The sequence below is a fragment of the Macaca thibetana genome, chromosome 11, assembly GCF_024542745.1.
Source record: "Macaca thibetana thibetana isolate TM-01 chromosome 11, ASM2454274v1, whole genome shotgun sequence".
NCBI classification, from domain to species: Eukaryota; Metazoa; Chordata; class Mammalia; order Primates; family Cercopithecidae; genus Macaca; species Macaca thibetana.
Genome location: NC_065588.1, coordinates 41,946,736 through 41,973,256, shown reverse-complemented (window position 1 = coordinate 41,973,256; position 26,521 = coordinate 41,946,736). Strand labels below are relative to the sequence as shown.

At 38.9% G+C, this 26,521-nt stretch overlaps 1 protein-coding gene across 1 annotated transcript in view; it reads right to left on the bottom strand.

Annotated features, from left to right (window-relative positions):
- The window catches only part of ARID2 (AT-rich interaction domain 2), a 188,494-nt gene extending 169,630 nt beyond the window's left edge, over nt 1–18,864 (bottom strand). Inside the window, exons 1-3 of the mRNA XM_050746848.1 lie at nt 18,627–18,864; nt 18,418–18,511; nt 17,239–17,336 (exon numbers count right to left, since the gene is read on the bottom strand). Coding sequence (XP_050602805.1) covers nt 17,239–17,336; nt 18,418–18,511; nt 18,627–18,718 — 284 coding nt within the window. The 5' untranslated portion in view covers nt 18,719–18,864. The remainder of the gene's footprint in view (nt 1–17,238; nt 17,337–18,417; nt 18,512–18,626) is intronic.
- Between the last annotated feature and the right edge of the window lie 7,657 nt (nt 18,865–26,521).

Genomic DNA, 26,521 nt, shown 5'->3' with positions numbered 1-26,521 from the left:
CTCAGCTCACTGCAAGCTCTGCCTCCCGGGTTTATGCCATTCTCCTGCCTCAGCCTCCTGTGTAGCTGGGACTACAGGTGCCCGCCACCTCGCCTGGCTAGTTTTTTGTATCTTTTAGTAGAGATGGGGTTTCATGTGTTAGCCAGGATGGCCTCGATCTCCTGACCTCGTGATCCGCCCGTCTCGGCCTCCCAAAATGCTGGGATAACAGGCTTGAGCCACCGCGCCTGGCCTTTTTTTTTTTTTTTTTTTTTGAGACAAGGTATCATTCTATTGTCCAGGCTAGATGGAGCCCAGTTGCACAACCATGACTCACTGCAGCCTCAACCTCTCAGGCTCAAGCAATCCTCCCACCTCAGCCTCCCAAGTATCTGGGACCACAGACACGCACCAACATAACCAGCTACTTAAAACATTTTCTTTTGTGGAGACAGGGTCTTGCTATGTCTCAAACTCACTAGGCAGTTTGAGATTGCCTAGGTTGTCTCAAACTCCTGGCCTCAAGCAATCCTCCTGCCTCAGCCTCACAAAGTGCTGGGCCTATAGGCGTTGAGCCACCACACCTGGCCGTACATTGTTATTTGAGACATAATGCTATTGAACAATTAATATACTACAGTATAATGTAACCATAACTTTTGTATGCATTGGGAAACCAAAAAATTCATCCTCATTTTACTACAATATATATTAATGTGGTGGTCTGGAATCAAACCCACAGCATCTCTCAGGTATGTCTGTATTACTCTGTCAAATCGTACCCTACACAAGATTCTAGTCTCATTTTGTAGCATGTAAAGACAGAGAGGGAGACATTAGCGTCTATTTTTTTAAAAAACAACTTTACTGCATAAAATTGCACAAAATGATACATTTACCACAATGTTAATTAATATTCTACAACTATAACTGACTCTTGATGCTTGTTTAATAAAACCACACACAAAAAATGTTAAGCTTTAGGGCCAGACAAATGAAATGCTATACTATTAATTCCGTAGGTTAGAAATTTTCAATTCTTTCAGAATTTCCCAAATTAGATTTCCCATTTGCTGAGAGGCCTACCATACCCACCTGAGTTCATAAGAAGCTCCCCAAGTGACAGGAGACCCTAACTCAGTTCAGCTGCAATGTATCAGATGCCAAAAAGTACATTACCATTTAAAAAAAATCCTTCCCCCCAAGACTCTGATAGTAAAATAGGAGCGGTACATTATAACTCACAAAACTAAACTCTAATTCTGCACGAGTAACGGTACTTACAGGGTTTTTTCCTGATCTACAAAAGAGGATAATACCTATTTTATAGAGTTGTTGCAAACATCCACTAAGATAAATATTTGTAAAAATAAACTATAAACTGTATAGCAACATACACGTTATTACAAAAAGATACATTAAAGAATTTTTTAAATAAAAATAAAAAGCCACAATCCCACAACTACCCTAACCATTTTCATATTTTTATTCCCTTCAAGTCCTTATCTTCAAATACTTTTAAATAAAATTATATTCAAGTGAATTGGGGGAAGACAGTATAACATGCCTAGGTTCCAGAAACAGGTTCCATTAACCAGATGTCCCAGGTTTAAATACTAGGTCCAGAACTTACTGTGTGACCCTGAGCAAGGTTCTTAAACCCCTTTGTCCTGTTTTTCTCATCTATAATAGTTTTTCTCATCTATAATATCAGGATATTAACAGTATCTATGTCATAGGGAGGTGTGAAGAGGAAATGAGTAACCACTCAGTGCAATGCCTGGCACATGGCAAAATAAATAAATGTTAACTAAAAAAATATAAACTTAATAGTCTGCTTTTTAAAAGATTCAACATGGTATCATAAACCAAAAGTATACTATTAAAGTTTCATAAGAAAAATACTTTTTAAAAAAAACTTTAGGATATGTTACATTGACTGTTTTTAAAACATATCTTCCTACTATCCCTTTGTCTAGATATTTTACCGTAATAGAATCAGGCTGGGTAGGTAGTTCACGTCTGCAATCCCAACACTTTGGGAGGCCAAGCCAAGAGGATAACTTGTGGCCAGGAGTTGGAAACCATCCTGGGCAACACAGACAGCCCTGGTCTCCACAAAAACTTTACACATCAGTCGGGTATGGTGGCACACACCTGTAGTCCTAGCTACTAGGGAGGCTGAGGTAGGAGGATCACTTGAGCCAAGAAGGTTGAGGCTGCAGTGAACCATGATTGCATCACTACTCTTCATTCTCCAGCCTGGGTGGCAGAGCAAGATCCTGTCTCCAAAGAGGGGGAAAAAAAACCACAGAATTTATCTATTACTTCATACTTCCAGTAGAGGTCTCCATCTAAAAAATAATGTACCAGACTAAACTTTAAATGAGTATCCCTGGTTATTTAAAAAAAAAAAATTATCAAATATATAAGCTTTATCAAATATGTAAGTTTAGGTTTTTATAAGTAAAATATTTGAAATAAAGAATATTTGCAGTAAAAAGTGTTTTTTCTCTCTTAGCATAAGTCAGCAGAATCATCTTTAACATAAAACCAGGCTAGCCGCAGTGGCTCATGCCTATAATCCCAGCACTTTGGGAGGCCACAGTGGGCAGATCACTTGAGGCCAGGAGTTTGAGAACAGCCTGGCCAAATGGCGAAACCCTGTCTCTACTAAACATACAAAAAAATTAGGCATGTTGTTGTGTGCCTGTAGTCCCATCTACTCAGGAGACTGAAACATGAGAATCACTTGAACCCAGGAGGTGGAGGTTGCAGTGAGCCGAGATTGCGCCACTGCACTCCAGTCTGGGTGACATAGTGAGACTTTGTCTCAAAAATAATAACGATAAAGGCCCTGTTTTATATAGCAAAGAAATCTCTGATAGTCTTCTACAATTATTCCTTTTTAAACAGAATGGAGTGATTAGTATAATAAATGCAGCTCTGATTTGGTTTCTACTTTTCCCTTCCATAATTCAGTAGTAATGATCTTAGGCAAGTCAATTATCCCACGCAGGTCTACCTGAAAAAGTATCCTTATTTTCTACCTTTCCAGAAAGCAGAGGGCTAGACCATCTTCTTAAAATACCTTCTAGTATTAAGACTGATGATACTACAAATCAACAAATAGATTCAGTAGCCATATCCAATTATAGCTAACTACACACTTCTTGTTCCTGTCTTTAGGAATCTAAATTTTCAGGTGCTGAAAGCTATACTACTGGGCTTCTACAAAATATTAAGTTCGTATACAATAGCTAATATCCACTTCAACTTAGCCCTATAAATATGTAAACCTTGGTAAATTCCCGTAAGACTGGTTATGAGCAAGAACTATCAATAAATCACCAAACAGTCTGCTTAAAACTCTAAAGAGTGTTGCTTACACACACACGTGCCTACACACACACACACACACTCTTAAGCTAACCTCCATAGTTTATAAAGAGGGGACCAAAGAAGGAGGGATGTTCCAAGCAATTCTCAAAACTAGGAAGATTTTTTCAATAACCGAATTATGATTAATCATGAAGATCAAATATACTATGTAAAAACATAACACAATTAATTTGGCATTGATGAATTTAAATGGATTCACCCAAACAAACATAAGATTTCTGACTGTGATTAAAGTTCAAATTTGCTTTTCTTCTTTAGGGGGTTCATTAACCTATAATGAAGACTTATAAGACTAAAATAATTATTTCTCATCTTGAGAATATAAAAATCAAGCAATAATTTAAATTATTGCCTTATTTCAAAATATCAAGTAATGTAATCAATGGCCAGCAAAGAACAAAAGAGCAAAAACTATTTCATAGATAGAATAAGAAAGGTAATTTTCCTCCAGATTTATCAGTTAGCACTGTAGCTGACTTGTATTTTTGTGTTAAATTCTTGAAACATAAGAAACATTCATATTCAAATATAAGATGCAAAAATTGAATTTTTACAATGTAATGTTCATCACTAGCCCCTCTCTTAAATATAGATAATATCTATGGATTAAAAAAATAGAAACTAAACTCTAGTAGATAACACAAAAAATACCACTAAATCTGATTTCTAAGTCTAATAATACCAGTCATTAAATAAACAGATGAATACTTTCATATATCACAGGATTATTAAAATAAAAGTCAATAGTTAAGATTGTATCAAAATGTATAGCAGGCAGTATCTTACTCAATGAGGAAATGTTAGAAGCATCAAACTAAGGTCAGCAACAAGGCAAAGAAAAGATGTTTCCATTTTCCTTACTATTTAACATTGTATGGATATACTGGCCAATGCGATTAGACAAAAGAAAGTAATTTGAGGCGTAACTTAGAAGAGTAAAACAATCCCTATTTGTAGATGACACGCAAGTATACAGGTAAAATTCTAAAAAAAAAAAAAAAAAAAAAAAAAAAAGAAAATCATACAATCAAAACTATAAAACAATTTAGTAAGGCGGCAGGTTAGAAAATATAAAAATTCAACAGCTTTTATATAAATAAACGATAATGAATAAGAAAACATGAAAAAGAAAACCACATTTTCAATAGCAACAACAATAACAACATCCCTAAGGATAAACTTTAGAAATGTTCAAACCCTATATAAAGAAAACTTTAGGTTCTGAATGACACAAAAAGATGTGAACAAGTGGAAAGACTTCCATTGCTCTTTGATAGGTCAACTCAGTATCATCACAAAATCAGTTCTCCAACTTATAAATTTAATGCAACCCCCATAAAAAGACTAACAAGCTTTTTTTTCTGGAACTAGAACAAACTGATACTAAAGTACACATGGAAAAATAAACATTAAAGAATAACCTTGTAAAAAAGAACTAGGAGATGGGATTGGCACTATCAAAGATTAAAACATGTTAAAAAGGCTAGGCACAGTGGTGCATGTCTGTAGTCTCAGCTACTCAGGAGGCTGAGGCAGGATCATTGCTTGAAAGTAAGAGTTCAATGCTGTCATATACTATGACTGCGCCTGTGAATAGCTGCACTCTAGTCTGGGCAACACAGTAAAATTCGACTTTTTTTTTTTTTTTTTTTTGAGACGGAGTCTTGCTCCATCACCCACGCTAGAGGGCAGTGGTGCGATCTCGGCTCACCACAACCTCCACCTCCCGGATTCAAACGTTTCTCCTCCCTCAGCCTCCCAAGTAGCTGGGATTACAGGTGCCCACTACAGCACCTGGTTAATTTTTGTATTATTATTATCTTTTTTTTTTTTAGTACAGAGTTTCACCATCTTGGCCAGGCTGGTCTCGAACTCCTGACCTCGTGATCCAACCCCCCCCCCCACCCCTTGGCCTTCCAAAGTGCTGGGATCATGAGCCACCGTGCCCGGCTAACTCAATCTCTTTAAAAAACAAACATGCTGTAATGCCTCAATAATTAAAATATAATGAGATACCATGTCTTAATCCCCCATATTAGAAAAATTTAACAAGCCAGACAACACAGCAAAGTTGTGGAAAACAGGTATTTTCATATACTGTTGGTAGCAATGCAAAAAAGTTCTCTCCTTCCGTCTCTACTAAAAATAAAAGAAAATTAGCCGGGCGAGGTGGCGGGCGCCTGTAGTCCCAGCTACTCGGGAGGCTGAGGCAGGAGAATGGCGTGAACCCGGGAGGCGGAGCTTGCAGTGAGCCGAGATCGCGCCACTGCACTCCAGCCTGGGGCACAGAGCAAGACTCCGTCTCAAAAAAAAAAAAAAAAAAAAGTTCTCTCCTACAAAGGGAATTTGGCAATATTTAACAAAACTACATGTGCATTTATTCCTCGATTGCCGCTTCAATCCCCACTTTAGTAATTAACTCTAAAGACACAGCTGCAACAATTTGAAAATAGGCTTGCATAAAGTTACTAAGATTTACAGATTATTCAGATGACATTATTTACTACAGTAACATTGGAAACAATCTAAGTGCCATTATGTAGGGAACTGGTTTAATAAACTAGGATATAGCTACACGATGGAACATAATGCAGCTGCCAAAACAAAATAATAATGAGATTCTATGAACTTAGTGATTTTTCAAGATATATGAGGCGAAAAAAGGCAAAATATATATTTTTAATGAGCTTCATTTTAGGAAGGGAAACTAGGTTTAATCTTATGTGTTTTACATATTCATAAATAAAATTTGTTGAATTTCATAATTCAACAAACATCATAGGCTGCGCTTACACAAACCTAGATGGTATATAGTCTATTACATACCTAGGCTATAAGGCATAGCCCACTGCTCTAAGCTACATACCTATACAGCATGTTACTGAACCGAATACTACAGGTAACTATAATACAATATTAAATATTCATGTATCTAAACATATCTAAACACAGAAAAGGTACAGTAAAACTACAATATTATATTCTTATGAAAACACAGTCATATATGCAGTCCATCTTTTACCAAAACATTTTACACAGTGCATGTCTGTACTTTTAACAATATATCTTCAGTCTAAACACAAAAAGAACTTTAAACAAATACGTAGCTACTTGGTAGATTTGTTGTTTGTTGTGGGATAACAATTCTGGAAGTATTCTATATGGACAGAAGAACAGAGAAGATGAATATATATACTATGGTAGAGAACTAGGATTCTTACTGAAGGTTAAGGAAGATACATGGAATGGAAGAAGGAAAAGAACAAACTAACTGGTATGGAGTGCAATTAGAAGTATCAGCATAGCCTCCTGATTTTCAAAATAAATGTATTTACAGATAAAATAATTTTTTCCCCAGCTCTGTTCTCTAAAAGGGCCTAGAAGAAAAAATAACCCAGTAGCAATGAACACACCTACCACCTTGATCTTGGTTTCTATATACCATTCCACACTAAACGGAATCAGGATTTTCAGAGAAATAGATGATTCTAGAACTGGGTAGGCAAAACACAAGTAGACCCTGGAAGATCTTATTTTGCCAAAAAGGAAGAGCTCAACAATAATAGACACATGTTAAAACAATAAAGGAGCCAGCTTAAAAGGGCTCTCACTGGCCAAATCTAAGCAACAAAATGCATAACAATGATAGATTTTAACCAATGCATAACATAAAAATCTAACAAATAAATAAGAATGAAAATATTTCTCTTACTGGAGACTATCAACTAAAAAATGTAAAAGGGGCCAGGAGCAGCGGCTCATGCCTATAATCCTAACACTTTGGAGGCCAATGCAAATGGATTGCTTAAGCCCAGAAGTTTGAGACCAGCCTGAGCAAAACAGCACAACCCTGTCTCTATAAAACTACAAAAAATTAGCTGGGCAGGGTGGCATGGGCCTGTAGTCCCAGCTACTTGGGAGGCTGTGGTGGGAGGATGGCTTGAGCTGGAAGGTCAAGGCTGCAATGAGCCGTGATTGTATCACTATACTCCAGCCTGGATGTTTTGAGACAGAAAGAGACCCTGTCTCAAAACAAAAATAAATGTAAAAGAAATGATAGAGTTAGAAAACAAGCATCATAAAATGCTTGTATCATATTAATAACTGATTCAAGCACAAATAAATACAAGTATCATATCAATAACTGATTCAAGCCCAAACCATCAGTGGATGTTAAAACTATTGGGTAACAGTTTGATGGTAAGCAAGATAGTTTCATAGGGTCTCAAGGTATGTCGCTACAGATTACTCATTAATTCGAAAAGAGAAAATGGTAACTTTACAGTGGAGAAATCAGGAGGACACCACCTTAATCTCGGCAATAATGGGAGAAAGTGACATGTCTCTTGCCAAAAATGCCAAACTTAAATCCTGAAAAAATATTAGACAAATCCGAACTTTATAGTACTTTTGGCCTGTACAGTTCAAAATGGTAACATCACAAAAGACACAAAAAGGCTGAAGAACTAGAGATATAACTACTTGCAATAAAAGATAACGAATGGGGTTGGGGGATATGATTGCTATAAAAGACATCTTTGGGATAATTGTTAAAATTTGATTTAAGGTCTACATAATAGAGAATACAATTTTATCCATGTTAATGTTTCTGAATGTAATAACTGTCCATTGTTACATTAGAGAATGATTTTACTGTTAGGCAATAAAATATATAAATAAAAGATATTATACTGTAATAATATCCAATGAATAAATGACAGTGATAGTATGTGTGTATCTGTATATATAAACACACATGCACGTGCCACATTTGCTTTATATTTTTCTTTTTATATGTGATAGTGTGTGTATGAGTGTGCACACCATCACATATAAAAAGAAAAATAAAAAGCAAATGTGGCAAAATAATTGGTTGATCTACAGGAAGTATAAGCAAAAGTTCACATTTAGATAGCAAAAGAAATTTAACAATTTTGAAAAGGAAAAACATGGCAAAAAAAAAAAAGGAAAATGATGGATTCACTATTTCTCTCTCAACTGGACTATATCAAAAATCACATACATTTTTACTACTAGATTGAATTACTACATTGCAATATGGGGCTACCTGAAAAGACAACTCAGAAATTCAAAAGTTTGACTCTTTAATGGTATAAACTAAAAATTATACCAAACCACTTAAGAACTCTTGACAGACCACCTATTATTTGCAAGCATACTTGGAGGTACAAGTTACTCTAAGGCACTAACTACTGTTTATGAAGTTCTATGCGGTCTGATCTGAGCTCAAGCATATTGCAAATTCACTTACTCTATGAACCATTATGAAAAGTGTGATCAACCTGAGCCTTACTACTGAAAAATTTAAATTCATCCCACTTTTAATATATTACAAATTAGGTATTTTCTGGACAGGGCCCTAGCTATCGTCTCTTCTTTGACATATTTTAATAGAAGAATGTTCCCACTGATCTCATGTATGTTTATATTAACATTTTATTTATTTAAAATTAATCACTGGGCTAGCATAGAGACAGAATAAAATTTCACGCAAAAACACTTGACCATGAAAGATACGTATTATATAGTAAACATCATCTTTGTGCACACAGCAATTGACCACTGGGCACTATACATAAATATTTATCAAGTATAACAGTAAGAACTCAGAAAGACCAGAATTATGGAATCTGGCCATATTTTACAATAAGATGTATATCCAAACAATAGATTATACAACCTTACTTGAGTTTTTCATAAAAAGTAACTTTATATTTTATCCCAATTATATGGTAGTTTTAAAAATTATTTACTGATAGAAATAAAAGCTAAGCACACCTGGAACATGGAATATACCTGCATGAAGATTAATAGCAACTACGGATAATGTAGGATTATTTATAAGACAATGCTCTGGCCGGGCGCAGTGGCTCACGCCTATAATCTCAGCACTTTGGGAGGCCTGTAATCTCAGCACTTTGGGAGGACGAGGCGGGTGGATCACCTGAGGTCAGGAGTTTGAGACCAGCCTGGCCAACAAGGTGAAACCCCATTTCTACTAAAAAAAACAAAAAAAAAAACAAAATAATTCGCTGGGCACGGTGGCGGGCACCTGTAATCCCAGCTACCTGGGAGGCTGAGGCGGGAGAATCACGTGAACCCAAGAGGGGGAGGTTGCAGTGAGCCAAGATCACACCACTGTACTCCAGCCTGGGCAACAAGAGCGAAACTCTGTCTCAAAAAAAAAAAAAGAGAGAGAGAAGAAAAAAAAGACAATACTCTGTAAAATGTATAGCAGGTCTATTAGCACTATCAGCAGGGAAGGGAATGGGAAGGTGCAGTAGGGAAAGAATGGTCTGAAAATATGTAAAATATCCTTTCCTGACTAGCAATTATGGCTGACATTTAAGGCTGGCAGTTGGATATAACCTAAAGCCTTACAAAAAAAAAAAAGTAGCCCATATGCCCCAGGAAGAAAAAAAGTTTGGGTGGCATAAAGAATTTTTTCCCTTGCTTTCATATACACACACACACACACACAAAGAGAGAATACATTTTCTAATTGTTATTTTTTCTAAGATTAAATAACACAATTATTTCTGAAATTTGAAATGATAAAAATAAAATCTCCCACTGGCCGGGGCGCAGTGGCTCACGCCTGTAATCCCAACACTTTGGAAGGCCGAGACAGGTGGATCACCTGAGATCAGGAGTTTGTAGACCAGCCTGCCCAACTGAAACCCCGTCTCTACTAAAAATACAAAAATTAGCCGGGCATGGTGGCACACGCCTGTAATTCCAGCTACTCAGGAGACTGAGGCAGGAGAATCGCTGGAACCCGGGAGGCGGAGGCTGCAGTGAGCCGAGATCATGCCACTGCACTCCAGACTGAGTGACAGAGAGCAACTCCGTCTCAAAAGTAATAAAAATAAATAAATAAAATCTCCCATATGAAAATGTTTTGAAAAACAAAGCTAGTGAACATTAAACAAAACAGGTTATTGTTAGTATTATTATTTTCACAGGAATTTATACATGTTAACTCTACTATGAAATACCAGGATAGACCAACAAAAATCTCACAAAGATAACAAGCATCCAGCAAATTCAGTAAAACAAATGGTACCCCATTTGGAAAGAATATAGTAAAATCCTATGAGGAAAAAAAAAAATACATAAAGAAAATTCTCCAATTAGGGATAATTGAAGAACACTTACTCTTAATTAATTTTTAAAAATCCAAATTACATAAACACACTTAGGATAAGTTAGAATTTGGTAGTTCATTTACTCTTCTTTTCCCTTAACTACACTGGAGCCCTTGTTACCTTCTCTGGAGTCCAGAGACAAAGTATAAGGTGTGTCCAAGCTCTGGTCAGAGATGACAGGTGCAGCTTGAGCAGGTGCCCCTAGACCAGATGTCACCTAGAGGTTTTGTTTTGGATATAATCCTGACCAACATGTTCATGCCATGTTAAACTAGTCATCTCAGCAACTAAATTGGTTTCATTACAATACTTAGATCAACTGTTCTCAAACTTCAGTGTACTTAAGAATCACCTGGAGCATTCTTTTTAGAAATACATATTAATCAAATTATTAATACCTAAAACCACTGTTCACTCTCAGCATCACTGAAAGGGCACAACTAAACATTATATGCCTCATGATATGATGAAAAGCACAGCACTACCTATTAAGTATGCCTAAAATATTGAATCTGAATATTATTAACCTTTAGATCTATCACTTTTCAGCAAATACGTATGAGGGATAGAGGAACAAGTTAATTGACACCAAAAGAAAGCAATCAAAGCCAGAATTTAAGACAGTCTAAAGAACAAATTGACCCCTTTACTCCAAATCAATGGTATAATGGGGAAAAAAAGGGCGGGGGAAGGGGAAAGGCAGCAGCCAAAACATCAAAACCAGTAAATTCTCCCTGGGGCTCCATCAAAAATTTCTATGGCAGTAAGATGGGAGTGAAGCCCTGCAAACACTGACTTAGTTATTAATGGAATATGGATTTATCATTTTTGATCAACAATTCAGAATGTGATAGCTATTCCTAGACATCACCAAGAGATTTCCATTGCAGCAAGTTTATTGCAATGTATTTACTCAAATGAATTATCAATTCACAACATAATGAATACACAGAAAGTATCCAAGCACAAGTAAAATTTGTTTTAAAACAGAAAAATATTTTTTGTTATTTCTTTTATCACACTATAGTTTAAACAGTAGAAAATGTAGAGTTGTGCATCTCTTAGGTTGGTGCACAAGTAATTGCAGTTTTGGCCATGGTGTTTCACTATTTACTGTGGAGTGAAACACTGGTGAAACACTATTTACTACAAGGAAGAGAAGTAATAGTGTGTCTCCAAAATTTCTACAGATCCACAATACACATTAGCAAAATAAAGTCTCTAAGAAATCCTGCAATAAAGTAACCCAAGTTTAGCCTTTGCTCAAGTTCATTTGGTCTTCTTTTCACGGAAATATATTAACATTTCTGGAAAACTAGTGTTTCTAGAGCAAACTCTAGTTGGCCCTGAATACTAAAGAGTGTGGTGATCAAAGAAGCAAAAAGAGAATCCCCTCATCCCCACCCGTCTGCTCCATTTATCCTCTATGTCCCTCCCAATTCAGACAAAATCCATTTTCACCATTAAACTTTAGTAGGGCTGGAAACTGCCCAAAAAGCACCTTCACAATATAATTAAAACTTGTAAATACTTTATCTAAAAACATATATTAAGTACCTGCTCGCTGACTAATGAAATGCAGTTACAACTTTGTTTTTCCTTCCCTTGCAACTTCTAATTTCATTCAGTTTGAGAATATAAAATATCTAGTAGCAATATGCTTTTTTTTTTTTTTTCCCCAGACGGAGTCTCCCTCTGTCACGTAGGCTGGAGTGCAGTGGCACGATCTCGGCTCACTGCAAGCTCCGCCTCCCAGGTTCAAGCAATTCTCCTGCTTCAGCCTCCCAAATAGCTGGGACTACAGGTGCATGCCACCACGCCCAGCTAATTTTTTGCATTTTTAGTAGAGATGGGGTTTCAGTGTGTTAGCCAGGCTGGTCTCGATCTCCTGACCATGTGATTCGCCTGCCTCGGCCTCCCAAAGTGTTGGGATTACAGGCATGAGCCACTGCGCCCGGCCACAATATACTTTTCTATCAAAGACATTATAGATTTCACACGTGATCAACTACGAAAATATTGAATCCACAACAGAGCAGAGATAGGAATATAAAAGAGTGTTCTATTCAGAAATAGACATCTTAGTTAACAGCCAAGGTAGAAAATTTAACTGCAAAAGAAAAGCATATAAACATTTTTGGGAATTATAATGTTCTCATTTTGTATCCTCAGGAAAATTTGTAACCTCGGTAAAAACTATCTATCTTAGAAAGAACTCAATTTATTTCTACTTTACGCAATGTAAGCTCTAAAAACATGAATTCTAAGACGTAACACTAACCTAGCTGAGCTTTGATCAGTCTTTCAATTTTCTCCACTTTCTGTTCTTCCTTTCAACAAGTCTGCATGTCCTTTAAAAATGTAACAGAATATCAGAAAATATCAAAATCAGGTTTTTTGTTTTTTAAAATGGATACACTGCCAGGCGCAGTGGCTCACTTTTGTATCCCAGCACTTTGAAAGGCTGAGGCACAGTGGCTCACTTTTGTATCCCAGCACTCTGGAAGGCTGAAGAGGAAGGATACCTTGAAGCCAGGCATTTAAGACTAGCATGAGCAACAAAGCAAGACCCCTGTGTATGCACGCACACACACACACACACACACACACACACACACACACACGAGATACAGTTTATAAAGTTAAATTTGAAATACATGTATGAATAATTTATTGATATATTTGTCTTCCAATCTCCATAAACTTTTATCTTCCTTCCTTGAATAAGAAGGGCAATGAGTTTATTCAGTTCCGTTTAGAAATTTACAAACTCAGTGTTTATTTACTTAAGGCTTTCTCTTAAAAGAATTGACCTATATGGTGGACACTAACTAGAGAACACATCAGTGTATTCATTCCATTTAACTAACTAATGTAAACTCACTCAAATGGTGTAATTTAAGAAAGAGCTTTACCCCCCAAGAAAAAAAAAATAGACTAAATTCACAATGCAATTGAAAATGTACTATGGTAAACATAACTCTACAATTAAGTTTCTGACTATTCTAAAGGTAGGTACATACAAAAAGAAATTAATATTTCAGTGCCAGAAAACTAGTAACATATAGTTTTGTACAATAAATTTTTAATGTCCAAGATATTTCACCCCCTTTCCAAAAAATCAAGTTTTATAAAGGAAACATCAAGTTAACCTTGACTATAGCTGTAATATTGGCATCAGTAAGCAAAAACAAAATTTTTAAGTATTTGAAATATTTACCTAAATCTTCTTACCAAAACTTCAAATTCTTAACCCCGATAAGACTAGCAAATTGTCCCCCAATTTCAACAACAAAACAGGACAAAAAATTAAAATCCACCAAGTAAATATGGAACACATTAGGCAAAGATATACTTGGGCATAAATTTAACCATAAGTAATTTCCAAATATTATTGAACACATGTCATGAACACAATATTTTGGTCCAATTAATGAATGTTCCCAAAGCCATTTAATTTTATTTTTGGTACTTTAATTTCTCCATCTACAAAATGTGGGAAATTATACCTTATCCTTTCATACTACAGGACTATCCTAATAATAAACATTTGTGGAACACATTGAGATGTACATGCCAAGAAAAGGAACTACAGGAAAATAAAGTGCATAAACATTGCAGATGATTAATATCCAATTATTTATTTATTTATTTATTTATTTATTTTGAGACAGAGTCTCGCTCTGTCGGCCAGGCTGGAGTGCAGTGGCACCGTCTCCACTCACTGCAACCTCCGTCTCCACGCTCAAGCAATTCTCCTGCATCAGCCTCCCAAGTAGCTGGGATTACAGGCATGTGCCACCATGCCAGGTTAATTTTTCTATTTTTAGTAGACACGGGGTTTCTCCATGTTGGCCAGGCTGGTTTCAAACGCCTGATCTCAGGTAATCTGCCTGCCTCGGCCTCCCAAAGTGCTGGGATTACAGGTGTGAGCTACCACGCCTGGCCTCCGATTTTTAAACAGACTGCTTTTACATTATCTGTAAGCACTTTTTTAATTTTTAATTTTTTGTGTGTGGGTACACAATAGGTATATATATTTATGGAGTAAGTGAGATACGTTGATACAGGCAGACACATTTGTAAAAATTAAATGCCAATGTTAAAATAATCAACTGCATTTTCATTTTTAGACTTTGAGAAATTTTTGTAGGCAAGCTATAATGAATAAATGCATGTTTGAGACAATTGAGCTAACTTCTGGCAGACCATTAATACTCAAGTCTGTATTTAATGACTGTCAATATTTGTATCAAAAATTACAAAACACTATTAGAATATACATGGCCAGCATACTAGTTTGCTTTTCCTAATTTAAATATCTAATATTATGAAGATACATCATAAAACCCTAGGGTAACAGCCATCTATCCAATTAATAGCAAACTTACAGGGAAATGTGAGCAAATATTAAACTTGTAAAGGAGAACTAACACATAATGACAGTCTTACAGTAGGTCAAATGAAAAAGCAGTTCATATTAAAAAATTATTCCACTTGTAATTTAAAAAATACACTGCATTATCTGCTCATCAGTAATGATGATATTCAATCTGATGTAGCAAAGACATAACTTATCAAGTCACTTGATTACTATTTCTTACTATGAAGACCCAATCTTATGGGTAAGTAACAGAATTACTGTTACTTGGCATTCTGTCTGCCAATTAAGATTTTTCAGAGGAAGGTGTAAAAGCCAGCATCATATATATCCTCTTACTGTGCAATATTAGACCACCAGGAAAAAATTCTTTCAAGGTTGGTAGTACCTAAGTTTTGATCAGCATATTTCTTTTGTATTTCTTTACAAGCCATGCAAATCTTCACATGGTTTTATTTTCCAAAACAAATGCTTCAACTTTTTTCCTAGTAGCCTAGTTACAATCCTGTAAAAACAAATCTAGAGAGTGACATATGAGGGAAAAACAAGTTTAACTAAGGACATAGTTCAAAAAGCAGCTTCTAATAAGAGCATAAAGCCCAATTTGATCTGAAGACAATGTAAATACTTACAATGTTGAAACTATATAGTTAAAAACAGTACCTATAATCAATGATACCCTCCCAAGATAAAAATGACAACTGGAAAAACAATATTTATAATTAACTTTTGTTAAAAAAATGAAAGCCTAGATATTAATTTGATTATGCTAAAACTATTAGTATGAATGTAAACTCTTCAGAAAAATATACATCTCATGAATCATGTATATTCTATAGTACTTTCTGGTTATAAAATTTAAGTCAATCAAGCTAAGAAATATGAAGCAAAACTTCAAAAATACGTATTTCAAACAGTCCAAAATTCAAATGTTTTAAGCTGATAAAAACATAAAACCAGAATATGTATTAAAATGTTGCTCTCAATATCATAAATAGAAATGACCAAATGAATGTCACGATGAATATAAAACTCGCTATTTCTCACCCCACTACTAACTCAACAGTTTTGGAGGTTAATTTTTTTTTTTATGTAGCCCTTTATTTTAAAATGTACTCTGACACAAATGCCATCACACACACACAATAGATGACAATTAACCATATTTAATATTTTCTAGACTTCCTGTGTAACTCAATAACTACTCAAAAAGTTCTGTGAACTCCAGCTTCAAGCCTGAAGTCAATCTAAGATAGCCAATAGAAAGTACACCTGTGCAATTACTGCATTTCCTATTTCAGAATGCTGAACGTAATACACAATAACTGAGCGCATCTGAAGCAATAATAAATGCAAAACTCAAATTATGCAGAAGCCACCTTACAAAAAAAGGCCTGTAATATCACTATTAAAAATCAATAAATACAAAGAATATCATTTTAGTTTTAAATAACACCAACTAACTTAGGATCCTCTAAGGGTAAGTAAACATTAAAAATAAAACACAGCCTCATGATAAACTACAATATGAAAGTATTCCTAGAAGAAAAACTAGAAGCGAAAAAATAACACTAGATCACAAAATATATCATCTAGACTGTATCACATACCAACTGAATAAGAAATTTAACTTTGTCGAATAAGCAGTCAAAAAAGAAGAGGGAGAATGAAAGAAAATCCAGATTATAGTATCCCATTTCATAGTATCCCCGTTTCCCTAAAGATATAATAATTCTTTTGAACGTTTTTAAGTCACTGAAAATTCAACCAAAATTATCAAAACAATCCTGGTGACCTAAGCCACCAACATGTTATGCCATGTAGGAATATTCTACTGAAAAACCTATTCAATGACACTGTTCCAAACAAGAAGTTTCATTTAAAAAAAAATTCTTAAAGTCAGAATTTTTAAAACTAAAGGACTTTCCAAAACAAAGAAAAAAATTTTCCCAAAGGCTACAAAGTTTCATTAACTATCTTAAGTCTTTTACTAAGCATCACCTTTCTGCCCCTCAGTGGATATCAAGCGATCAATAACAATGTCACAAAAGAATGTTTACCAAGATTGGGGCTAGGGTGTCACCTGTAATGATTTTGTATGAAAAACGTAAACGATCCTGAAATTAGTGAGGAAAACTTTCACCTTCCTACAATCTCACTTTATTTATATTAAATTTGTCTCAGTCTGAAATGAACAAGAGCTTAAGAACTGTTTGGTGTGCAAGGTTTGCTTTTGGTTTTGCTAAAAACAAATCTCTCCATAAGTCCCTTATTTCCAAATACTATGGAAAAGTCACTACTACTCACCGCAAGTAATACTGTTTTAAAGCAAAGGCAGCGTTAGAACAACTTCTGGGAAAGTTGAACTCTTCAACAATTTCTCCCCACTGATTCTTCTCAGAAACCTGGTAAAACACAGGCACGCTTGTCTGAAAGTGAACAATCTAAGAAAATCTTAACCTAACTATGAAATAAATACCCATTCTACAGAGATCTGTAGATACCTAAGGCATCAGTGGGTGTTTCGGATCGATCGGTAAGAGTTCCTAAGCAAGGGCTTCTTGAATCACTGTGTTTTCACCAGAGAGCCCTGTATTTAATACCACTTGTTTTGTTTGGATGGGGGGGGTTGGTGGGTTTGTTTTGTTTTTGAAGCCCGGACAATAACCAATCGCAAGTCCCTCTGTCGCCCCCTTTTAAATCTCAACGCGGTCCGTTTACACTAAAAAAAAAAAAAAAAAAAAAAAAAGTTCAAAAGGATCAATACAGTTCCGGACAGCGACGTCCGCGGGTTCTGGGGGGGCCAGGGCCAGGGCCGATTCCGATCCCTCTCCCAGATCTATCCATCTCCATAGGCCCTTCTTTGAGGCCTACAGCTTCTGCCTAGCCTTGAAGCCTAAGATGGCTATTTGGAGACAGGTCCTGGTTTCTTTTGTTAGCTGTATAAACCGAGGGCGACGGGGCCGAGGCTGTGCCCCCGGCTGCCGGGATCATTTCGCAGCCGATTATCGATGTTAAACCTGCCCGCGCTAATTTTGAGTTGCACGAAAACTGCTCTCAGAGTCTGTGTGTCTCTGTGTCTCCGCCTGTGCTAGAGCGGCAGCGGCGGCAGAGCTGACTCGCGAGCGAGCGGGCGGGCGGGCGGCGCGGGCGCGGGGCGGGCGCGGGGCTCAGGCTGGCGCCCCGCACGCCCGCACTCCCCGCCACGGCGCTCAGACCCTCCCGGCCCGACCGGGCACCGGGCAGGGCGCGAGCCGGCGCCGGGCCGCCCGCCCGCCGGAGCCCCGCGCCCGCCGCGCGCACGCGAGCCACCAGGCCAAAAACAGCCCCGCCGCCGTCCGCCTCCGTGCCACCGGCTGGGAGCGAAAAGAACGCCTTTTGCCCCTGCGGGCCACCCCCCCAGCCCCAAGCGCCCACTCCGGGGTCAAAGGAGACTTTTTGGAGGAGGCCAGCGAGAGGGAAATACAAATTAAAACTTCCACTCACCTTCGCGAATCCGCCTAAAGTAGTGACTCTGGTGTAGAGACCGTGAAGATCCAGCTCCTTCCCACCCACCGCAGGGATTTTTTTAAAAGGCGACCTGCGGGAGAGAGAAAGCCCCGCACTTGTCAGCCGGGACCCCGTGCCCGGCCCGGGCGGGAGAGCCCCGTTCGCCCCGGCTCGCCCCGGCGCTGCCCCCCCGGTTCTGCTCTCACCCTCTGCTGTGGTGGAACTGCCGCAGCTCGTCCAGGAAAGCGAGTCCCTTTCTCCGCTCGTCCGGAGGCGCCTTCCCCGTCGAGTTTGCCATTATTTTTTCAAAGGAGGTTTTTAAAAAACCCAGATCGGTGTTTTAAAAGCGCCCCCCGCTCCCAGCGCTTCCTACCAGAGCCCGGAGCCCATTCCTCGGCCGGCGGCGGCGGGGCTCAGTCATGGGCCGGCGGTGGCGGCGGCGGCGGCGGCGGCGGCGGCGGCGGCGGCGCAGGGAGGGAGGGAGGGAGGGGGAGGAGGAGGAGGAGGAGGGGAAGGAGGGAGCAGGAGGCCAGGGGGAGAGGAGGGAAGGAGGGAGGGGAATTTCTAAAAAAGTTTAAAGAAATCGGAGCGAAACTAGAGGGGCAGGCGACTGCCGGATCCGCGCGAAGCCGCGGGGCGAGCGCGGCCCCCACCCCTTCCTTCCCTCCCTCCCTCCCCGTGGCCCGGCTCTCGCCCGCCTCTCAGCGCCGCCGGCTGAGGCGGCTCAGCCCGGGGACGCGATTCAACATGGTGCTGCTGCCGGGGGCGCGCGAGCGGGCGAGGGGCAAGGCGAGCTGATGGTGAGGGGTCTGGGCTGCCGGAGGCCCAAGAGTTTCGGCGGCGGCGGCGGCGGGGCTGGGGCAGGCGGGGCTGGGGGTGGGGAGGGGGAGGTCTGTGTGGTGGTTTGTGGAAAGCGGGGTGACAGCGTGTATTTCGGCCCCGGCTCCGCGGGGCCCTCGCACACATTTACGCGCGGCCTCGGCCGCGGAGGCCGGGGCGTCCCCAGGCAGAAGCACCGGCGGCAGCTGAGCCGCTGCGCGCCGCCCGCCTGCTTCCCTCCCCGCCAGCCTCCCTCTCTGCCGCCGCCAGCGCCGCCGCCACGGCCCGGCAGCCAGTGCCACACAGCGACCCCCGAGGGCCGGCCGCGGCACTGCGCCTGGCTCCACACCGCCCCGGCAGCTCCTCGCGGGGAACAATAGACTCGGCTCGCCGGGCTTAGGGTTCGTCTGCAATGTGCCGCACATTTCACACACACACACAAAGCCGGCGGAAAGGGGGGCGGCGCGGGGAAACGGCCACTACCGGTTGTTCCAGGGTTAGGGGTGGAGGCGATGTTCGCGTCCCCGGCCCGGCTGTTAGAAGGGCCGCCTCGGAGTCCCCGCCCGCCCGATAGAACCGGTGTGGCGCTCTGAAGGGAAAGGAAGCTCACCGGGGCAGCTACTCACGCTACGCAACATTCACAGATCGGAATAAAGTCAATGTGTTACCTTCTCTTTTTGTAAAGTCTAAAGGAATCGGCTTTTATGAGCCTTATGCTAGTATTTTGGGGCCTGGTTAGCACATTTTCTATGAATTATCCACACGCTAACTTTAGCAAACTATACGTTAAATACATTGTGAACTGTCTGTCCTAGTTCTGTGGAAATAGAGTAATGCTGTTAATACATCTTGCCGCTGGTTGGCTTCACATATCAAACTGGATTATTCTATGACCAAAGTTATGCAAGCTAACTAAACTGGTTGGGAAGCAATCTGTCGAACTTCGACAATAATTAACGTTTACATTTTTATAGTAAGGTCTCTTCAAGATTGCTGCATTTAAAATAAATATCGAATAAAACATTTTTCCTTGCTTTCAAATGTCTTAAATGTAATCCTTGTTTAAAATATTTTTGAAAGTTAAAAAAACCCTTTGTTTAAATGATAGTCAAAACATCTCAACAAATACTACCACCTAAATTTGCATTTACGAAGGGTGTTGGAGCCGGCTTTTTGCTACAAATGTTAAGATTACAGTACGTGAAGCGTATTATTATTCCCATTTTAGTGACGGCCACCACGGGCAAAGTCACTGCCTAACGCAAGGTCACAGGGTAGTAAGGGTCTGGATGGGTTATTTCAGGTAGTCGTTCCAATGGGAACATTGCTTTGGAGGTGAAAAATTATGTAATATAGTGCAGCGTGCTTCCGGTGCTCACTCTAGGAAACGGACTTATTTCCCAACTGAAGTTTGTCTCTTAAGTGGGGTCGGAATAAGGTTGTGGCTAGGAAGTTCCTGACACCCCAGGGCCAGTGAGTGTCTCGGAAGCCTGTGAGGGGCGGAGACCCGGCTCAGGGAGGTGGAGAAGCTCGGCGGCCGCGGGAGACTAGGGGTGAGACTGCTGTTAGGAACACTCGGTCAGCTGTCCCTTCCCCCACCCGTCCTCTTAGGGGGAGTGGAGATGTGGGCTCGGAGCTGCGTGGCCCGGGCTGTGCGGATTCCCTAAACGCCGCACTTGCGCACAGCCCCTTACGTAACCGTCAGTGCCGGGGATTCCCTAGAGGGGGGTCATTCTATTCAACCATTATACACACCCCGGGCTCCTGCCGCCGCGCCGCCGCCGCCTCACAAAATGGCGGCGCCCATAGAGGAGACAACGTCCGCCTCCCCGGCCCCATTTTGTGGGAGGTGAGAGATCTGTCAACACGGAAAACCTCTGCTGAGGATGCATCCGAGTTTGGAAACCCCACTTAAGGGATGGAGCCTGGGGAATCACATTAAACGGAAAATGCCAACGACTTCCACCTCTACGCGTTTTTAGTTTTTCATTTTCTCGAAGGAAGCGCCAGAAGCCTGTGGGGAATAACTAGAGGGAGAACGGAAAGCTGAGGTGACTGCTCCGGGGACTTGCCGCGGCGCCTTAGTGGCTTTGGTTGCTCTTCCACGCTCCCGGCACCTGACCGCGATCTCTTGGAGGGTGTCCTGGGCCACCTCGGCCGCGCCTGTCGTGCAATGAGACTTTTCTGTAGTTTTAAAATGCAACAGTCCACGGCCCGGTCGGCACCGCTCGCCTGAATCGTGGGCTTCGGGAAGCCTGGAGGCTGCTGCTCCAGGAACTCGCGGTCGGCCGGGAACCGGGGAGCTCGGTTGCCAGGAGCGGGCGGTATTCGTGGACTCCGGCGGCCCTAGCGGGTGGCGGCCGGGATCCGAGCTGGGGATGACCGTGCTGATGGAGCTGATGGGGCAAGAGTGGGAACGGAGGCACGTACACTGAAATTTAAGTCGTCCGAGTTGGGACTTAAGATAGAAGGTTAATATTGTCTCAGGCTAGACTTAGAATGTCTTTTCTGGTATCCCAGTCTGCAGTGGGCAAATCTATTGTCTTTATTTCTCATTTAAGGGCAGAATGGAGGGATGACATTTTTACTTTTCAAGAGGCGGTTGCCACTTTTAAGTCACTGTTAATGTGTGTGTGTACATACACTAACGTATACAATAGTGTGTTTTGCTTTTCAGAGCGAGTATCAAAGGCTAAAGACTTGGAGTGATACTAATGTTTAAAAGCCTTTAAAAAAAAAAAAAAAAGATGTGATGAGAAACTGGAGAATTGACTTTTTAAAATTCCTTTTCTGTAGAAGAGGCTATCTTCAAAATGGAGTCCTAAAGTATATCTGATGAATAGAATTTAAATTGTTAACAGTGTATACACTGCGGTCAAAAGCATAAACGTAAAACTTGATGTTTATCAGATTACTTACGTTTCAATTTTCCTGTGATTAGAAAAATATAAGACAAAAGTAAGCTATTAACGGTATTTGCTTGTAAGAGTAACGTAAAGGTTTAAGGAAAGGTTTGTTTGTTGAAACAGATATGCATCACAAGAATAATTTATTTTAAATGTTGTTTTCTAGTTGCAGCAATCATTTGTGTTTACATGACTTTTTAAAAAGGGGTGTAGTTTATGTTGATTTTGATCCTCGTATTTAATCTCTAGCGCAGAAGTTGAGATTTCTGCAGGCTGCGCCTCAATCACTAAGTTCCACACTCCATCCTCTGCCGCGCCAATCCTGGCATGTGGATCACCAAGATAAAATTTCTGGTCCTGTCTGTTCTTACTGATGTCCTTTAGAGTTGATAAATTTGATTGCCACTAATCAGTCTGTATCTCTTGCAAGAACACCACATTTAGCATCGAAGTAGAGTCAGAGTATATTTTTTATGAGATTGTACTAAAGTAACCTTCTATTATATTTCTTATTACCATATTGCATTTCCTGTAGTGGGCAGCATAGAGCAGGTGGATCCTGGCAAAGTAATGTTAGAGATGTGCTGACAGCTTTACAATAGATATTCTCCAACTAATTTGACAAGATACAAAATAAAATGTAGTTCGTAGTTTTCAAGCATTAATGGAAAGTGTTCCTATTAAAAAATTACCAATAACAGTGGAAATTGCTGCAATCCAATTTGTATAGTTTACTATTTGGTGACAAAGTCCTTATGATCGGAAAAATGGAAAGTGTTGCTTTTGTAACTGCAAACGCTGCACACCGTAATTAGAGGTTTCTGTTATTTTATTTGAATTTTTCATTCTTACCATCAGTTTTAATATTAGTCTGGAAATTGTGATAAATTAATAATTCCCTCATTCAACTAAACCTTAAAAACTACCCAGTTTCAAATCAAGCATATCAGGTGTATGATTACAACAGCTGAAATAACTTAAATTGAGGAATTGGTATGCCAACTCAGTGGAGAAATTTTGTGATTTTAGGTTATTCTAAGATTTAAAAAAATAGTTTGAATCGTTAAACAAGGCTATTGAAGTTAAATTGGTATTTCCTTAAAGATGATTTTAGAGAAAAATTCTTTGGCGAGATTCGAGAATGCCTTCATGGCTTCTCTTGCCTGTACCTATTGCTGTACTTTTTTATGTGGACTAATTTGTCTTATTTGAAATTTTAATTACAATATCAAATCCTAGATGAAGCCCTCCCATTCTTATGGTGATTCTAAGGGGTACTGATAACTAAGCTCTTAAAAGGTGAGGAAATAGTTTATTCTGCTGCAGATTAGGGTACTCTTAATACAGACACTCTGATGGTAATTCTAAGTAGTATTGATAACTAAGCTTTTAAAAGATAAGGAAATAGTTTATTCTACTTCAGAGTAGGGTAATTTTAATGCCCTGAATATACTCTGAATCTTTTATAGAGAGATTTCTGAATGATTTGGCCCGAAAAAGCCTGATAAGCTTTGGGGGATTTTTTCAATTTTTTTTTTTTCTCTTAAAAAGGAATCAGAAATGTGGGATTTTTTTTAAAAAATTATTTTCAGTAGATATTGGAGATTATGCTTTGTACATTAAAGCCAGTTTGATTTTTAAGTGATAATTTTCAGTTAAAGACTTTCTAATAAGACAACTAAAAAATTAAATTTTAGGCAATTATAATAATATTTTTTAGAGAAGCATTCCCAGATGTACTTTTGACAAGGAGTTGATTTTATTAGTTGTTTGGGTTGTTTAATCCAGAATTTTTAAAACTGTTATGGGTTTAATTTGCTACATTTGTCCATTCTTATTCATTTCCTCTGTTTTGATCACTGAAAAGATGTCTAAAAACTGTGCTCATTATACACAGTTTATAGTATTTAATAGCTTCTGAAAACTTTAAGAGACCATACTAAACCAAGGAACTATTTATTAATCGTAATCTATATTTAGTAATAAATATATTTGTAACTAAATGTAGATTACTAAATCACTGAGTAAATATTTCTTGAATATTTGGACAAGAGGTGGGGGGAAGGGAGAATGACTTGACCCTCAAGGAACTTAACTGCTACCTTTAACAGGTTATAATGAAGCTGGGCACAGTGGTACACAGCTGTAGTCCTAGCTACTCAGGAGGCTGAGACAGAAGGACCCCTTGAGCCGAGGAGTTCGCGTCTCTGTCTCTTAAAACAAAAAAGGTTATAAAAATATTCAGACTGGAGGGTTCAATACTTAAGCAGGGTCTTTACCACGGAGTTAAATTTAAAGTTCTGTTTAGAATGGTAACAAATTTAATTATGTACAAAACAGCATCACTTTAGTGTTAGTATCAGTGTTACTCAAAGTGTTGTAATAATGTTAATAACAAGCATTTAAATCACATTGTTTGAAAACTGGGATCTACAAAAAATATGATTCCAATAATTAACTTTTTAATTATGGGAAAGGCAAGGCAATGTTCAGTGAATGTAAAAAATATACTACTGAGCAAACAAACAGAAATTGTTTTAATGAATTTTGATTTTCTGTTTTAATTTTTTGGTACGTTGACTCTTCTTGACATAGCACTTTGCTATTAATTAAAAAAAATTAAACCCCAAAGACAAATTAATTCTGTATTTAATGCAGATTTAATTCTTGACTAGCTGTAATGCTTAAGGAGTTGGCAGTCTTGTTGGCAAAACAATAAAATAGGAATTAAGCTGAAATGCAAAACTGTGTAATAATTAGGTTTCATGAAAGTATATATAGTTTTCCTTAATAACTACATGAGTCAGTAGTGTTGACTTAATAATAATTTATTTAGCTTTTGCTTTTGTCAGAAAACATATCAGACTCTTCATATATAGCATCAAAATAGATATTCAACCTGAGCCACTGTAAATTGTTGAAGCTTATTGCTATACATTAAGGGAAATTCTATCCAACAGTTCAGTATGAACAATTTTTTAAAGGTGCTATGATTCTTTAACATGATTTGTAGTATGTAGAACTCAAGTATTCTAGAATAATATTTGTGTGATAATGTACATGAGAAACATTTATAAACAGTCCTTCAGGTGTACAAAATAACTGACATAATATTTTGCATTTAACTACACTGCCTCCAAGTATTTTAAACAAAGATGAAAATTTTAGAGTATTGTGCTCTATTTTTATAACTGAATTTCCCTCTTATTAACAATACTAATAACATTTAGCCATCAATGATTACTGATAGCTTAAATAAGAGTGTAGTTTCTGTTTCTAATGTCTATTAATTTTAACCCCATTTAAAGACATTTCCTACTTATCATACTCAAAGTTAATCAGAAGTTAAATGATGGTTCTTCTGGTTCTCTGGAAACTGAAAAGAAGCTTCTCTTTCTTCAGGGTATGCAGAATTTTTTTTTCTTCCCAATGAGCTGAATCCATCCTTTACACTGCTATTTGCTAACCTCAATTGTTTTTCTGCTCCATTAAAGTTGAGGCCACCAAAAATAGTAGTAATATCACAACTACAAAACCCTGGGTGGATTTGTACCCATTGCACATACACTCCTTGCTGCCAATTCCTAAGAGACTTTCGAAATAATAATATATTCTCAGGTAGACAATAGATTCTACTTGTGGCCTGTGTATAGTGTTCAACAAGTCCATGAGCCCTATGAAACAAGATGTATTTACTGCATTTTTCTAGGGAGAAGGTCTCAGCAGGCACGGGCATCTTAAAGACCCTGTGATGCCCAAAAGGTTAAAGCTCTATTTGCTAATGACGGATAGTAAGTTTGGAGGATTGCTTCAGGTGTGGCATTTTATTTTGTGGGTTGTTGGCCTGTAGTGAAAAACATCTTGAAATTGCAGTTAAGGAATACCACTTCAATTCATCAAATTAAAAAAATTACGGCAAATGAGCAAAAATCTATTTTTAAAGAACTACATACAATATATTCTTATAGAAGAATTTAGGTTAAATGCACGGAACTGCTTTTTGGTTTGCCCTGTATTGAAAATAGATGGATGGGAGATTACATTAATTAATGTATTTTTTAATGTATTTTTGAGGCGGGGTCTCTGTTGCCCAGGCTGGGGTGCAGTAGCGCAATCTTGGCTCACTGCAACCTCTGCCCCCTGGGCTCAAGCAAGACTCACACCTCAGCCTCCTGAATAGCTAGGACTGCAAGTGCACACACCACACCACACCTGGCTAATTTTTGTATTTTTTGTAAAGACAGGGGTCTCGCTATGTTGCCCAGGCTGGTCTTGAACTCCTGAGCTCAAGCAATCTGCGTGCTCAAGCCATCGGCCCGTCTTGGCCTTCTAAAGTGCTGGGATTACAGGCGTGAATCACCGTGGTCAGCCCCTAT